This window comes from Geotrypetes seraphini, chromosome 6, assembly GCF_902459505.1.
Source record: "Geotrypetes seraphini chromosome 6, aGeoSer1.1, whole genome shotgun sequence".
Classification (NCBI taxonomy): domain Eukaryota; kingdom Metazoa; phylum Chordata; class Amphibia; order Gymnophiona; family Dermophiidae; genus Geotrypetes; species Geotrypetes seraphini.
In genome coordinates, this window is record NC_047089.1 from 155,195,547 (window position 1) to 155,213,486 (window position 17,940).

At 44.8% G+C, this 17,940-nt stretch overlaps 1 protein-coding gene across 1 annotated transcript in view; it reads right to left on the reverse strand.

Annotated features, from left to right (window-relative positions):
* EDAR (ectodysplasin A receptor) overlaps positions 1-17,940 on the reverse strand; it is a 122,709-nt gene that overhangs the window by 18,804 nt on the left and 85,965 nt on the right. The window contains exons 9-11 of the mRNA XM_033947493.1: positions 17,641-17,715; positions 6,153-6,225; positions 5,365-5,524 (exon numbers count right to left, since the gene is read on the reverse strand). Of these exons, the coding sequence (XP_033803384.1) occupies positions 5,365-5,524; positions 6,153-6,225; positions 17,641-17,715 (308 nt within the window). The remainder of the gene's footprint in view (positions 1-5,364; positions 5,525-6,152; positions 6,226-17,640; positions 17,716-17,940) is intronic.

Consider the following 17,940-nt stretch of genomic DNA (forward strand, 5'->3'; position numbering starts at 1 on the left):
AAGATGGTCTGTACTTGTGTCAGGATCGCTCTTCTGCGATCCATGGGGTCGGTAAGGAGCGGGCGTCTGATCAGGCTCATTTGCATGTAGACTAATGGTGAATCAATCTGCCGGCCAAAGATCAGATAGGATCAGACACGGACCAGAATGGTAAGGTGGGCTTAGTGAATCTAGCCCTTAGTATTGCAGCCACATTCTGGGACAGCTGCAAAGCATATAGTATGTATTTTGGTAACCCAAGATACAATGAATTGCACTAGTTAAAAATAGGAGGTATTATTTCAACTATAAAAGAGCAAAAATTAATTATAGATAAATAATCGTTATGCCTTCTTAAAACTCTCAAATGGAAAAAGACTCTAGAGATTTCTGCCTTTACCTGAGGCCTAAAGGACAGAGTAGAATCAAGAAGTACACCAAGGTAGCTACATTGATCAAGTACAGGAATAGTAACACTATTAAAAAGAATTTCAGAAATTAAATACGGTTAATTTGTCTGATCAACGCCAATGTACAATTTGAGTTTTACCAAGATTTAATTTTAGATGATTGTTGACCATCCAAGCACTAATCACATTAAAATGAGCTTACAAACAATCAAGAGTTGCAGAAAATGACTCCATAACTGGAGCACTAAACTGTACATCATCTTCATAGAGATGATAACTAACACCTAACTGTGATAGGACCTGACAAAGAGGTTGTAAAGAGATGTTAAACAAAACAACCGGCAGAGCAGATCCCTGGGGTACACCCACAATAAGAGGGCTCCAATCAGAATTGTTACCTAGATACTGGACCTTAAAACTCCTTTCAGATAAAAAGGAATTGAACCAGTCCAACACTTTCCCACCAATACCCAGTGATTTTAATCTTAGCATGAGAATCTGATGACTAATAATGTCAAATGCCACAGAAATGTCTAAGAAAATCATTAGAAAGAATGAACCATGGTCATAACCTATTCATATTTGCTCTAATGTAGATTGAAGCAGTAACTTAGTAGAGTTCTTAGGGAGGAAACCAAATTGATAATCATCCAAAGAGCTATTTTTATCCCAAAAAAATCTTGTAGTTGCCATAGAATAACTTTTTCGAGTATTTTTGCAAAAAATCCAAGTGAGGAAATAAGATGATAGTTAGAAATAACCTCAGGATTCTGACAACATTTTAATATGTGGTGAACAAACAGCCTTTTTCAATTTTGTAGGAACACATCCCTCTTTTAAAGAATTAACAATGATACACAATAAAAGAGGTAAAACTTCCTCCTTTTTCAATCGAGTAGGGATCCAAAGGACAAGATGATCTATTAAGACCTTTGACGATGAGCTCAATTTGGGGGAAAGAGAGACTGAAATTCTGTCCAACATTCAGTAACAAGTGAATGACACAACAGGAAGTGACTCATCTTGAAAGTCACTTATGGTATTCTGAATTTTGATGGAAAAAAATAACATAAAATCCTGACTAGAAAATAAACAATCATTTTGATGTGAATATACTGTAGTTAGTTTCCTGACGACTTTGAATAACTCTTTGGAAGAAAATATAGCTTCACTGATTCTCTTGTCATAGTATGCTCTTTTGGAGGATAATGTAGTATCCATATAAATTTTTTAGTTGATTTTTATATGCTTGCATAATAAAAGCATCAGGGTATTTACGCCAAAGGTGTTCTTTATGTCGTAAATCTTGCTTTAAGCTTCTTAAGTGATTGGAGAACCAGGGGGAGCAGAATTACTACGGCGCAAGACTACTTTTTTTTTTAACAGTGCTAACTCAGGACAATGTAATAAAGAGTCATACCAAGTCTCAGCAGCATCAGGAAGCTCCATATTGCCAAGATCTTTTAATCTTGGTAACCAACTTCGTTTCAATTTTTCTAAATCCAAATTGTCTCTTTGGAAGAACTGAATTTCTTTTTCTTGCTTATGTTTAATTTTATTAAGCAGAGGAATAATTAACTTAATCAGATGATCATCGGCCCATGGAGCAGGTTCAGTACAGACAGCCAAGTCAGCCTTCTTTGAGGTAATAGAATTGACAAAACACATATCTAAAATATGCCCTGCTTTATGTGTACAGTCAGAAATAATCTGAGATCATCCCAGTTCTTCTAATATAAACCCTCCCCCTTTTATTTTTACACAAAGCCTCTCCAGCAGCTGCCACTGCGGTAACTGCCCTGAAGCCTATAGAGATTTAAAGGGCTTTGGTGCTTTTCCTGTGCATCCGTCACTAGTGCAGCGTCATAAAAGGGGGTGGGGGGGATAGTTAGGAAAGTAGCAACTGTAAGGTCACAATCATATCTGCATGCAAATTGAAATCACCTAGCAAAACAGTATTATTGGAATTCAACTTATTTGCTAACAAGAAATCAATATAAGGTGAAAAATGTGCATGTAAGAACCCAGAAGGCCAATAAATCAATAGAACATTAAGCTGCATAGAAACAAGATACAATTCCAAACCATTGATGGTAGCAAGGTCAACGACAGAAAATGCAAAACTCTTTTTAGCTAGATTTAATAGATCTCCACCCTTCTTGCCTGTATAAAGCTTAGAAAAGACCGTATAGTCTACAACATCCAACAGATTAATCACCACAGTGTCAGAATCAAGCAACCAGGATTCTGTAATACAGAATATATATCAGGTCAACAAGATCAAAGTAGATCAACTAATATTTCTATTTCTAATTGATCGTGCACTGATCAGAAATATATTCAGACTAACACAACGTTGAGCAGGAAAGATAGCCTCTGTACCTTCACCGGAATCAAATTAAAATAATTTGGTTTCATTTCTTTCCTGCCTACCAGAGGACCATATCTGCCTTCCCAGTACATACCAGAATATACCCCATCGTAAAGCACAACACATTCAAGTCTGCAAAACACCATGAACAAATTGAAATGAGAATAGTCCCCCTTAGTCCTCTGAAGTTGACATGAAGGAGCTCCTTTATCACGTTCCTTTGTTGGCACAACAGAGTTGGCGCATGGCCTCAGGTGCTGACTTCCCCTCTAAATGCTCAATGCCTCCCAGTGACCTGTGGATGACTATTATTTTCACAATCTATCTGTGTGATATAATGGCTCTCATTTTGACATTTCAGGCCAAGCAAACTATAAACATTGCAACATCATAGTGCCCTCAAGTGCCAGATTGTACTGCCTGTTCAGAAAGAAATATTTTAAGCACTCTGCCCAAGTATCTATTTTGAGTTAAGCTGGAAATGTGAGGTGTGAATAAAACACAGAAAGGAATGCAGTTCAAGAACGGACTCCCTTATTGTAGTTAAAGCTGCTGTTAACACCTAAGGGGACATGGGCAAACTTTTGTGGTTGTATCCCCTCGCCACCCCCAACCCCCAAAGTCCAACTCTTCAAAGCTCCCTCCTTCCCTTTTGCTTCTGTTGCTGTGCCTCCAGGTCTGTGATATCAGTGCACAAAATGCCAGTGATATCCATTAGGGAGCCTTCAAGCCCATTGGGCTTACAAAGGCCCTTCATGGGCCTGTCCCATCTGATGGTTATCTGTTAGGGGGGGGGGGGGAGTTGGTCAAGAGAGCCTTTACATGTACATGGGCTCAGAGGCTCCTTGGTGCTTTGTTCATTGCTGCCATGTGCCCAGAGGTATGGCAGTAGTGGCAGGAACAAAAGGAGGAAGAATCAGCCCAAGCCCTGTGATCTTATAGCCTTCTTCCCACTAGCTACAGGATCCCTTTCATGCTGTGATTGCCTTGTTCTTGTGAACAGCAGTTAAAATTGACATTTTTGTATTTCCAAGTTTATTTTACATTTGATATACTGCACTGGCAAAACATCAATGCGGTTTACATATAGTAAAAATATTTTAATATTAAATAAAATCAGAACTACATTTTTGTATTCACAAGAAGGGCACCCAGACAAGTCGTGTAACCAGTGTATTCAACTATCGCGCTCAAGAAGATTCTTTAATAGATAAAAGGATTGTTTAGAATAGATATTTTAAAGTAATTTTTAAGAATGCAATGACTGGGATCTACTAATATGAGCATGCAGGGATATATACTTTCTAGCATGCTGAGGACCCTCGCTTTCTAAACTGGCACATAGAAATATGGACAGTGCTTCAGTGGGAGGGCATGATAATCCTTCTCCCAGCCTGGCATTTCTCAGCACCCCCCAAGGGAAACCAGCATCTCTCAAAAGAACCCCCCTCCCTAGTGTATCCTTTAAATGCTTAATTTATTCACCACAGTGACTCATATGTGATGCTCATACCAGCCCCAGAACCATTCCTCTAATGCAGTGTATCACAAACTGTGTGCCTCCTGAGATTTCAGGTGTGCCGCGACACATTGGGTGGGGAGGGGAGGAGAGGCGCCGGCTGACTTCCTACAGGACATGCCTCTCGTGGCGAGAGACACATCCTGTAGGCAATCAGCTGGTGGCAGCGCCTTTCCTCTCTGGCCCTCTTCCCTGCTGGCACCCCCCACTGGCAGTTCAGAGCCCATCTGGAGGGCCTTCACGCGCGGACATCAATGTGATGATGACATGTATGTGTATGATGTCATCATGGTGAACACTTCCAGATGCCTCGAGCCATAGCCACTAGATTTAGTGTGCCTCGGTTCGACAAAGTTTGCAGGACACTGCTCTAATGGGTCCAACTTATGTGGAAACAGGAAGTTGCATCAGAAGGGTAGCTCTGGGGCTTGAATGAGCATTTCATATGAGTTGCTGAGAACTGAAGCATTTAAAAGCTACACTGGGAGGGGGGGAGGGCAGGGGAAGGAGTCACTGAGAGACACTGGATTGACTGTAGGGAGGAGACGGAGAGATGCGAAGAGTCTTCAGATGATAGGGCTTGGGGATCCCAACAGCCATATCACAGGTACACTCAGGGCCAGCTCAAGGGACTGTGGTGCCCTGAACCAACTTTTGCATTGGCGCCCTACCCCCACAATCTGGTATCTCTCTCCTCCCCCCTCCCCTCCCACCTGTGATCTGGTATCTTTCTCTCTCTCTCAAGCACTGATGATAAAGGGTGACAAAATTCCAGTCTGGCATTTATCCCTCTAGAATTTGAAGGCTGATCGTACTGGGATTTTGGCACATTTTATCACTTGTGCCCTGGGCCAGGGCCTCACTTGGTCCATAGAGTAAGCCGGTCCTGGGTGTGCTGCTCCTGGATGGGCCTGAGCCCATTCAGGCCTACCTGTGGCTACACCATTGCAGTTCAGTAGCATTTTGTGCAGCCTGGGCTTTGAGAATTTATGTTGAAAGATAAAGGAAATCATAGGAAAGGCAGGATGTTGCATGTATATACTTTTAGAAGAGCACAAAGTCTTTGGTTATATAATGAATCTTACCCCGGTTAATTTGTTATTTGTGGAAGATTTTTCCCTGGTCAAATGAACTAAGGACAAGAGACACAGCTCTGTGGTCCCTTGCTTGTCAATGGAAGCTTCCTCGTCACTGTCCATGCTATGACTTAGAAGTCTCTCATTCTCCGAGGATGCATCGTTTTCACTACAAAAAGGAAAAGTGCATTTAATTTATAAGGGTAAACCAGCAGGATATTTTCCTGCCTATTTATCAGGTGGTTACTAGCCACCTTTATGCTGTGTAAGCAAAAATGAAACAAGGTGTAGAGGCTTAACTTATGAAAACTTTTCATGACTGTACATAATGAGAGAAACTTTCTTTTACAATCTAAACCTTTCAGTTCACACATTGATAACATTGCTTAATCTTTCTTTAATAGGTCTTAGACAGTAGATAAAAGATACACAGTTTAAGTACCCAGAGGTATCTGACAATTGACAGGGCAAATACAAGGGTATTAGGTGCCTTAGCTAGGGTTACCAGATGTCTCTGGATTTCCACAGGCATGTCCTCCTTTTGAGGACATGTCCGGGGTCCAGATGGCTTTTCAAAACACGGCACTTTTAAGCAGTATCAGTTACCTGCAAACATCAAACATCAAAATAAATTGACTTTAGACTGGTATCTTTATCAGGCTACCAAATTCATCAAGTATGACAAACATATCGTTTGATAAGTAAGTAAACTGTTGATGCTTCCAATGCTGATGTCACAAGCATTTATTAAGTGATAATCAGATTTAGCTACACATTAAAATGAGGCTTGCACGCACCTTTTTTCAGTGTTAGCTGGAGGTGTCGGCAGTTTTTCAAACTCCTCTTTTTCAGCAAAAATGACAACATTTTCTATGGATGCAAAGCAGATAAGATTATATGGGCTGAAGGGTAGGTGACCAGAGTTCTATGTCAAAAGGGACAGCTGATCTAGTCCTAGTTTTACTTTACTACTTCTGATGCATGTGTGGCTTGTACTAATATTTTGAAATTTTATATTGACTGGGGCAACATGGTGTCTTGGAGTGAAGTTACTTTTGCTGGCTTAACTGTCTCTGTCTTAAATTCTATTTCTTTATCATTGGTTACTTTTTTACACTGGTAAGAGAAAGAGGAAAATCTAAGTTTATCCACCATCTGTCTCTACAGAATCCCAAGTAAGGCAGGTAATTATCCCAGAGTTGCTTGGTGATGTAGCTCAGAAGTTATAATAGAGTAGAGTTGCTTCTCTGGAAAGGATGGTAGACCTCTCCAACATCTGATCGCAAAACAATGCTGAGTCCTGGCACTCAATCTTTCTCTCTGCAACGACTGTGGACACCACCTGAGGAGGTGAGCCCACAGGACAACCAGAAAAGTGAGTGAACAGTGGAACAGAGAAGGTAGTTAGTACACGACTTGGGAAATTGTGAGGTTGATGGAATCCCCATTAGTTTCAAGTGTGAATAGAACTTTGGAGGTTATAAAAGTGGAGTGCATGGAGTGTCTGGCTGAGAAATATGAAACAAAAAATTATATCAAATTAAAAAAATTAACCACAAATTGACCAGATCCACAAACAGGCTAATGAGGTTGCAGAGAGAACTACTAAATAAATAATAATATTAAATGAAGGAAAAAGATCTCAGAATTGCCACTCCAAGGATCATAATGTTATCATCCATTAATGGAATTGTGGCATGGATATCTTTCATTGATCTAAAAAAACCTTCTTATTATTATTTAAGAAGATGTGATTCATCTTATTTAGAAATTTTTTTTTAATATAAGTGACTTATTTCGTCAGAATTCAACTACTCAATAATTTAGGTTTCTAAAATTCAAAATTCTATTTTTCTATTTCTTTTCTTTTTACAAGCAGTGCAAAGAGCAGCAGTGCAAAGAGCATGTGCAAATAGCAAAAGTCTTAGTGCAAATTGCAGTTGAGAAGTGTGCAAACAGGCAAAATAACTTATAACATGGCAAATAATAAGCCTTAGATAAGTAAAGCCTTAAAAGAACACTTATCTTTTTATGTGAGATAAAGCGGCAGGAGATTGCTTCTGCTCACATCCCGTATAAAGATTCCAACGGGAACCCGTTTTGCCGCTATCAAGCGGCTTCCTCAGGGTTTAATTAAGATACGGGTTATCTATATCAAAGTTCCATTTGTCATAACGTTATCTTAATTAAACCCTGAGGAAGCTGCTTGATAGCGGCGAAACGGGTTCCCGTTGGAATCTTTATATGGGATGTGAGCAGAAGCAATCTCCTGCCGCTTTATCTCACATAAAAAGATAAGTGTTCTTTTAAGGCTTTACTTATCTAAGGCTTATTATTTGCCATGTTATAAGTTATTTTGCCTGTTTGCACACTTCTCAACTGCAATTTGCACTAAGACTTTTGCTATTTGCACATGCTCTTTGCACTGCTGCTCTTTGCACTGCTTGTAAAAAGAAAAAGAAAAGAAATAGAAAAATAGAATTTTGAATTTTAGAAACCTAAATTATTGAGTAGTTGAATTCTGACAAAATAAGTCACTTATATTAAAATTTTTTTTATAAATAAGATGAATTACATCTTCTTAAATAATAATATGAAGGTTTTTTAGATCAATGAAAGATATCCACGCCACAATTCCATTAATGGATGATAACATTATGATCCTTGGAGTGGCAATTCTGAGATCTTTTTCCTTCATTTAATATTATTATTTATTTAGTAGTTCTCTCTGCAACCTCATTAGCCTTTTTGTGGATCTGAGAAATATGAAACCCCATAACTGCAACTTCCATTATGGCCCTTAAGGACAAGTCCCCTTTAATTTTACACTGAATCATATGTGTTGGAATGGGGGGGGGAGCTATGGGTGCCATGGCACTCCCACCCCAAATCCCAGGAACACCATGATCTTCAGCAGCAAAAAAACCAAAGATAAATGCATCATTGGGCTGCTCTATTCATCCTCAGGGCTGCCGGCCCTGCCCTAGACCCGGAAATGATGTCAGAGGGGGTGGGACTGGAAGCCACGAGGATGAATGGAGCAGCCCCATGATGCCTTATATCTTTGTTTTGCTGCTGCTGCTATTAGTCTGGAGAAACAACAGCAACAGTAGCGGTGGCTGAAGTTTTGGATGGCAGGGGATAGATGATGGATGTAGGAGGGCAGAGGAGAGGAGGCAGACTCTGGATAGAAAAGGGAGATGGGGAACACACATGCTGGATGTAAGGAGGAGCAGAGAGGGGACAGACACTGAATGGAAGACTGGAGAGACTGGGTAGATGCTGGATGGTGGGGAAGAGAAAGAGAAGGCACCCACTGGATGGAAGGAACCAGAGAGGGGGGTAGATGGTGGTTGGAAGGGGGAGAGAGTAGATGGACACTGGATAGAAATGGGAGAGAGAGGGTTGAGGCTGGAAGGTGGAAGGCAGTGCTGAAGATCATGGGGGTGGGGAGGAGAGAAATGCCGAGCACCATAGAGGGGGTTTTAGAGGTAAGGAAGGATGCCTGATGCCATGGTGGAAGGAGGGAGTGACTATGGGATAGTAGGTAAGAGAAAGGAAGATGCAAGAGCGCAGTGTGTGGCACAGTGGTTATGTTCAATTGATTTTTATTATTTCAACCAGAACATACAAATAGAAGTTGCATACAAATCCAAAAAAATAACAGTGCAAGTTCACCCCCTCCCCCCATCCCTCCCTTCCCTCCCCACCCCAAAAGTCCAATGCCACTACTATGGCTGAGAGTGTAAGATAGTCCTAACAATTTAAGAGTCTACTGCGAGCATATGGTGTGAGGTCCTGCCAGAAGCATTCCCAGGTCTGACAGAATCTGCGGCCTGGTCCACGATCTAAATCTCCCACTAGTCTCCGCTCCAGCGTCGCATGAACAATCATCAACGCTCTCCATTGAGCGTAGGAAGGGGGTTCTCGGGACAGCCAGTTAGTAAGAATTGCTTTCTTCCCCATCAAAAGCACTCGTGACAAAAGCTGACATTCCTTTGGGTTTGGGCGTAGCTATATTATAAAGTCCAAATAAAGCTGTTGGTTGTGGGAGCCAATGCCTCCGCCAGAACCGCGTAATATAGTGCCCTAATTGTCGCCAGAACTGTTGAATTTTGGGACAATTCCAAAGCATATGCCCCAATGATGCGTGAGCATGTGCACATTTCGGGCAAGAATGAATTGTAGTAATCCCCATCCGGGCTGCTCGTTCCGGCGGGATATAGAGTCTCAAAACAATTTTTAACTGCATTTCCCAGTGGACAATATTAGGAGACACCTTCAGAATATTTTTCAGTGTCCTCTGTATCTGTTGGGCCGTTAACGTGCAGTGCAAGTCCTCAGCCCATGTTGCCGCTAAGATGTCCAAATTGGGGCCAGAGTGCCCATCCCGGATCCCCACTATGTGAAATCGAAGCAGAATCTGCTGTTGTGCAGAAAGGCTAAAGAGTTCTGAAAGAGCCTCCCTGTTATCTTCCTCAAGATGGTGCGCCGGAAGAGACTGAACATAATGTCGGATTTGGTAATATGCAAAAAAATCATTAGGTGGTAAAGTAAATGTCTGTTGTAAGTCAGCAAAAGTCGCCAGTTTCCCCTCCTCGGAGAATAAGTGGAATAGGTATTGAAGTCCCTGCACACCCCACCTCTGGAAGGCGGTATTTTGCAGTCCAGGCTGAAAGGCTCCATTGCCTTGGATGGGTAAGTATAATGAAACCTCAGAAGGCAATCTAGCAAGTTTGCAAACCCACTTCCATGCTCGTCGAGCCGGTGCAAATATCGGTTACTGGGCCACCAAAGGACGAAGCCGCGGGTCCGCCACATGCAAGAAATAACTCACATGAAACGGAGCCAGCAATGACAACTCCAATGACGTCGCAGTAAAGTCAGACGTCCCCCTAAACCAATCATTAATGTGTCTCATCTGACAGGCAATAGCATACCAATGTACATTTAATAAGCCATAACCCCCTCTGTCCCTAGGTAAGCACATTCTAAGAAATTGCATGCGGGGTCGCTTGCCTCCCCAAAGAAAACGTTGTAATCCTTTAATTAACCGGGCTTTATGAGAAAAGGATAAAAGCAAGGGCAGGACCTGAAATCGGTATAACCCTTTGGGAAAGAGCACCATATTATAAAGAGCCACCCGTCCCGCTACTGTGAGCGGGAAAGTGGACCAGTTTTGTAAGTCACGTAAAGTGTCATGGAGTAGTGGGGAAATGTTACAGTCATAAAGAGTCTCGAGGTCTCGGGGGATCCAAACCCCCAAGTATCGAATCGAGTGCACAGCCCACGTGAAAGGGAAATGGCCCCTCCATGTTTGCTGCAGTGTTACTGGACTGGCTAAAGCAACAGATTTCTGATAATTTAAGGTAAAGCCCGAATAAAATCTAAATTCGTTAAGGGATTGTATAAGGTGTCGGATAGAGTGAGAAGGGTTAGTAAGCATAAACAAGATGTCATCTGCAAAAGCTAACACCTTTAATGTTTGATCCCCGAAGTCCACCCCCACTATATCAGGATCCAGAGATACATTGCGCAGAAAGGGCTCCAAGTACAATAGAAACAACAGGGGGGGACAAAGGACATCCCTGCCGTGTGCCTCTTTCAATTAATATGGGGTCAGTGATAGTGTCATTAACAAGCAGTCTTGCCCGCGGTGTCGAGTATAACATGCGTAACGCTGTGGGCGAACCAGCCCGAAATTCCCATATAGTGCAGTATTTCAAATAAAAATGTCCAATTGACTTGGTCAAAGGCTTGCGCTGCATCCAAGCTGAGTAATAGCATCAGGGTGTCATGAGATTGTGTATGGGCCAATGACAAGAGTGCCTTTCGAACGTTATGGACCGCCTGCCTGCCCTTTACAAAGCCCACCTGTGTAGACGCGATGATATTTGGGAGTAGAGTGGCTAATCTATCAGCTAATATTTTAGATAAAATTTGTATGTCCACATTTAATAAAGATATGGGTCGATAGGACTCAGGAGCAGTGCTGTCTTTACCTGGCTTCAAAATCAAAGTAATCAACGCCTCATTCGCCTCCGTGGGAAAATGTTCATCCCGCGTAACCTGCGAATAGTAGTCCCTAAGGAAGGGACTCAGCTGCTCCGCTAAAAGTTTATAAAATTCAGCTGTAAAGCCATCCGGCCCCGGAGCCGAGAAATTTCTTTGCTGTTTAATAGCATGTGACAATTCTTTAGGTGTGATGGCTGCATTGAGAAATTCAACATCAGGGTCAGAGAGCGGCATTAGGCCGGAATCTGCCAAATAATCCCTAATGAGTGGAGCAGCTCCCGAGTCCTGGCACCCATAGATCTTCTGGAAATGAGCCTTAAAAATCTGCGCAATGTGTGCTGTGGAGTGCTGTAGATGTCCCCTATCATCCTTCATTCCCATTACATAACGATGACCTCGAGCCTGTGTTGTTAATCGAGCTAATAATTTCCCCGCACGATTACCATAGCGATGGTAGCGGAATTTTTGATACAGAAGCATTTTAACCGTGCGTTCATGGATATAAGAATTAAGAGTAGCCTCCACAGAGATCCCTAGATGCTCGTGTAGGATATTGTGTATATTGGTGTTTAGCAGTTGCCAATTCCTTTTCTAACCTAAGGATGCCCCGAGATAATCGGCGATTCCGTGCTATAACATATGCTATACAATCACCTCTAAGCACTACCTTAGCTGTGCTCCAGAACAGTGTCGGGTTATTACAGTGTTGACCATTAAAGGTCAGAAAGTCTTCCCATTTAGTTATTAAATAAGTTTTAAAATGATCATCTGAATATAAGTAACTAGGGAATCGCCAACGTACGGGTCCCCGAATGCCAAAGCCCACGTTCACGTCAAGCCAGATCAACGCGTGGTCTGAAATGACTGTAGGACCTATTACCGCCGCGTCCACATTTAAGAACGCCCTACTTGTGATAAGAATATAATCTATTCTAGATTGGGTGTTATGCGCCCTGGAGCGGTGAGTATAATCCCGTTCTGTGGTGTGTAAGAGCCTCCAGGGGTCAACCAGATCCAGTGTGGCACAGAGGTAAGGTATGCCTCTAGTTTGGGACGAGCTCACACTTTGTCCCGGTCCAGTACGGTCACAGGTCGGGTCTAGAACTTGGTTAAAATCCCCGGCTATATAGACCGGATCAGTAATGCGCTCTAAAAGCAATGCTGTGATGCCTTCAAAAAAGGCGTGATCGTATGTATTAGGTGCGTAAATATTCAAAAGGTAGAAAGAGTATGTTCCTACCGTCATCTGTAACAATACATATCTGCCCTGTGTATCAGTGGCTACCACTTTCGCTGTATATGGTAAGGACTTACGGATCAATATCACTACCCCCGCTCGCTTTTGTGGAGATGAGGCTGCATACACTGCGTCCACCCAAGACCTCCTCAACTTCTGATGCTCTATGTCCGTCAACCTGGTTTCCTGTAGGGAGGCTATATCTACTTTATTCCGTTTTAGTTGTGTTAAAATTTTGGTTCTTTTAATAGGGGAGGTGATACCAGATACATTCCAGGAGGCTACCCTTAGAGTATTAGCCATACAGTGTTAGAAGAGCTATGATCAGCAAAAAATAGAAAGCATGAATAAAGAAGCCAACCTAGGTTCCCAGCCATAAATGAGGTAGCCATAAGGCACTCAGGGCCTGCCCAAGTGCCTTCAATACAGTGGGTGAGTTACCGGACAAGAAGCTCACCATAGCTTCAAAACCTACACTCTCTTGCAGCCGTAAATTATATATATAGCCATATGATAGCAAAGGACTCCCCCCCATTCAACCCCCTCCCCCCTCTCCCCCCCTTCCCATCCTATCCCCCTGGTGCATGGTTTGAGGTCACAACTAGGGGTCCGTCCTAGGGCGGTCCCAGAGGTGTGAAAGATCACAAAACAATGCCACTCCAGGCCCCGAGTCCCCAATAGTGCAAGAAGAACAGTTATACCTTAGAAGCCCAGTACCAAGAAAACAGCAAAAAATAACTTGTCCACAACATACTGTCCCTTGAACAATCATAACTTAACAAATGCCAGGTCGCCAGCTTGAGTCATGGTTACTGGCAAAAGTGGGCCTTAAATGTAGCCCTGAGCCACCACAGTTGAGGGCCAATGCTTCCCATAAACCCAGAACCAGAGTTCGACAAGCAGCCCGAGGGTGGTACACACTCAGGTCCTGCTGTTAATCAGGTCAGATCAGACTGGGTAAGCACATGGGTGTTCAAATAGAGAGCCGCTTCCGCCGCTGTATCAAAAACATGCCATTGTTCCAGATGGTGGATACGCAATAGAGCCGGGTACAGGAACAGGAACCGTACTTTTTTTTCAGCCAAGGAGGCACATATCGGGTAAAATTGCTTCCTGCGCTCCGTTAGGGCCGCAGAGTAATCCTGGAAGATGCGGACCTCCGACTCTTCAAATTGTAAGGTCTCCCGGAGTTGTTTATATCTGCGTAGAATTTCCACCTTATGGTTATAATTTAAGAGTTTGGCTATAACCATTCGAGGCCGGGCCTCTCGGGCCTGTTCCCTGCCCAGACGGTGAGCCCGTTCAAGATGGATAGGTCCCAATCCCTCGGGTAAGGAAAAGGTTTTGGTAAGACATACCTCCAGGGTTTTTAGCAGCTTTGGACCCGCCACCGCCTCAGGAATTCCCAAAAGCGTAAGTTGGATCTGCAGGAACGATTTTCCAGGTCTTCCAGTCTCTCCGCTTGCTTTTGGGTCAGGGCCTGCAGTTCCTGTAAGGTAGTGGCCTGGGTGTTCTGTGTGTCTTCCATACTGGATACTCTAGTCTCCAATGCTGTTGTTCTTTTAGTCATTTCTGAGAGCATATTTTCTACTTTTAAAATCTGCTCTGATAGCTTGTCGATGCTGGGCTGCATAGCCGCTGTCACAGCCTGGGTGAGGGCCTGGGTGAGGGTGCCCGATGCCATTTTTTCCCCTCCGCTCTGCAGGCGCTCCCGATCCTTTTTGTGCAAGCGGGTTGACATCGGGGGCGCGGAAGAGGACAGAAATCTGTCCATGCAGCGAGTTTGTAGCTGCGCTTCAGAGCGCTAATTTCCGGCGATCCCCCGACGGCTGTAACCGGGCAATTCGGGACTCGGGGCCCGGGAGCTCTGGCAGCGCGTGTCTGCCGCGGCTCAACGCATCACGTGATCCCCTTGGCACAGTGGTTAAAGCTATAGCCTTAGCACCCTAGGGTTGTAGGTTCAAACCCATGCTGCTCCTTGTGACCCTGGGCAAGTCACTTAATCCCCCCATTGTCCCAGGTACATTAGGTAGATTGTGAGCCCACCGGGACAGATAGGGAAAAATGCTTGAATACCTGAATAAATTAATGTGAACCGTTTTGAGCTCCCTTGGGAGAATGGTATAGAAAATTGAAAAAATAAATAAAAGAGCTGGCAGTGGAGCTTGACCTCCCCAAACAAAAAGGCATTCCACTACTTCTGCAGTGAATAGTGTGTGGTAGGTGATGGCTTTGTTGGCTAAGCTGATTATCTCTGTGGCACCTATTATTTTGGGCATACATGACAGATTACAGGTAAAGGAAGGGAATATCACGATTTGACTCATCAGGTTCTGGAAGACCAGCAGCTGCCCAAGCCCTATTAACAGAGACAAAAAGGGGTCACTGCAAGGAAGATTAACATTTTGGAAAACTCATCTAGCTTTCTTAATTTGAGATTGCTACATTTTCATACAACACACCTGTTATCACCACTGCTGTTCCCCAGGGTGAAAGGGAGAAGGGGAGTGTACAAACAATTGCACCCCCTCCATTGTCTTCCTTGCAGTGGCCGCAGCATAGTGGGTGCTTGGGGGTGTGTCACATAGGGCATGATTCTTGCTTGGGATATTCCTGACCCTTCTGCAAACTCAACCTCAATTGATATCCCTCTCCAGGGTTTAAATCTGAAATAATAAAATGCTAGCCGCGCATGCGCACTCAACTGCGTGATTCCGTTTTCCCTGATCCGAGATGTATGTCCGTGGCCTTGCAGGCAGGAGTGCGCATGCGCGAGCGCTGGGCAGATCAACTCCACAAGCCAGGACCGCAGCCAGCCACCGTGACACGGTGGAAGAACAGCAACAGCCCCCGAGCTCCTCACCAGCCTGTCCCACCCCCTCGACAAGGGCTGAAAAGCTGGCCTCGCACGCTCTGCAACCAACTGCCACTCGCTTCCGCGTGCCAGGGTGATGTGCAGGCGCGGGGGCTCCCGCAGTGTCCGGAAGCGGCGATGGCGGCGCTGCTGCTGGTGGCGCTGCTCCCGCTGCTGTGCACGAGCAACACGCCGGAGCAGGACCCCGCCTGTCGGCAGCATGCGCTTCGCTCGGCCACTCCGTCTCCAAAACACCAGTCCGCTATTTCCAGCCCGCTGTCGGCGCCTGCAGGCCGTGGTGTTGGTTTCAGGCCCGCGGTGCCGAGCGGCGGCTGACAGGAGGAGACGGTTTCGGCCGCGCACACCGGTGTGGAGCAGTGGCTGCCAGGAGGAGGCCTTCACAGAGCGGGGACAGGGGGAGCTGTTCCTGCTCCCCCTGTCCAGCAGTAGACCTTCCTTCAAGGCAGCACAGCTAAAGCACTCAGGTAGTACATAGGACAGGGGGGGAAAAAAGGAAGGGAGGCCTACTGCTGGACAGGGGGAGCAGGAACAGGTGCTGATGGACAGGGGGGGAAAAGGAAGGGAGGCCTACTGCTGGACAGGGGGAGCAGGAACAGGTGCTGATGGACAGGGGGGGAAAAGGAAGGGAGGCCTACTGCTGGACAGGGGGAGCAGGAACAGGTGCTGATGGACAGGGGGGGAAAAGGAAGGGAGGCCTACTGCTGGACAGGGGGAGCAGGAACAGGTGCTGATGGACAGGGGGGAAAAAGGAAGGGAGGCCTACTGCTGGACAGGGGGAGCAGGAACAGGGGCTGATGGACAGGGGGGGAAAAGGAAGGGAGGCCTACTGCTGGACATAGGGTGCAGGAACAGGTGCTGATGGACAGGGGGGGGGAAAGGAAGAAAAGCCTACTGCTGGATAGGGGGATCACAGAAAGCGGCTAAGGAGACAGAGAGAGAAAGAAATAAAGACAGACACACACACACACACACATATTCTAGCACCCGTTAATGTAACGGGCTATAAAGCTAGTACTGTAATATTAGTAACTATGGGCCACCAGTACTTGGAGTCTAATGGAGCCACTGCATTCTTCCCCTTATCTTAATATTTTCATTCTCCTCCACTCCAGTACAGAGAATGTTGAATTTCTACAAATCTGATGATAAATGATAGCACGTAATGAGGAGTAAGTTATGCCAAATAAGTGAGAGATAACATTTAGAAAGTAGGCAGGAACAATGGCATAGTGTGGGTAGGAGGTGCCCAGGGAGGTGGCGACCCCCACGTCTTCCTCTCTACCCCCCTTCCACGCTCCCTCCTTCACACCACACTTGCACCCTCCCTTCCCTCCCCCCGTACCTGTTTAAATCTTCACCAGCGTGAGCAGCTTCTCTGGCCTGCTGCTCTTGCTGGTGTTGGCTTTCCCTCTGATGTCACTTCCTGGCCCCGCAAACAGGAAGTGACTTCAGAGGGGAGCCAGCTGGCGTGAGCAGCAGGCTGGAAAAGTTGCTCGCGCTGGCAAAGATTTAAAGAGGTACGGGGGGAAAGAGAGGCCGCGTGCATGGTGTGGGGGACAGAAAGGTGCCGGCATCCCCACCAAGATGGTGCCCGGGGTGGTCTGCCTCCCCCCCTTATTATGCCACTGGGTAGGATGACAGACACAGATTCTAAGAAAAACAATGATTTTAACTTTTCTTAAACAGAATTAAGATCTTAAATAACTAACCCCCACTTTTATCAAGTTTCCCCTCTATACTGGTTTCAATGTCTCTCACCTTCCTTGCCCCCCCCCCCCACACACAAATTTCCTGTATTCAGTGTCTGCTCTTTTCTCTCACTTTGTCCTCACTACTAGTAGCGGCATTTTTTCCAATAAACCAACCTGCTTCAGGGCTTCGGTCTTTCCCTATGATGCTCCCCATCCTCAAGGAAGCAGGAAGTTGCATCAGAGAGGGTGGGACATGTCTTAGGGAATGCCCGGAGCTCTGAGGCACGTTGGGTTACTTGAATCAATGCTGCTACTGGCATCAAGGACAAAGTGAGAGACAAGAACAGATGCTGGAACCAGGAAAAGGGGGTGGGGGGGGGAGGAGGAGGAAGGGGAAGGAATTTAAATTCTGCATTTCTACTGGGAAAAAAAATCATGGAAACCATGAGGTAAACAGATGTTCCAACCTAGTGCTTCTTTCTTTTCTTCCTCATTGTTGTCTTGGGCTTCAACTTTCTTCACGGCATGAGTATTGCAGCATGCTGGAATATGAATCAGATAGAGAAAAATGCTTGAGTACCTGAATGTAAACCACATAGACGGTATATAAATAATAAACTTGGAAACTAGATGTATGAGCTTAATTAATGGTCCTACAAGTGAACTGCTTACCCCTCCCCCTCTTTTATGAAGCCACATTAGTTATCGTTGGCCGAGACGGCAAAAATTCCGACTCTCATGGGAATTCTATGAGCGTCGGAGCTTTT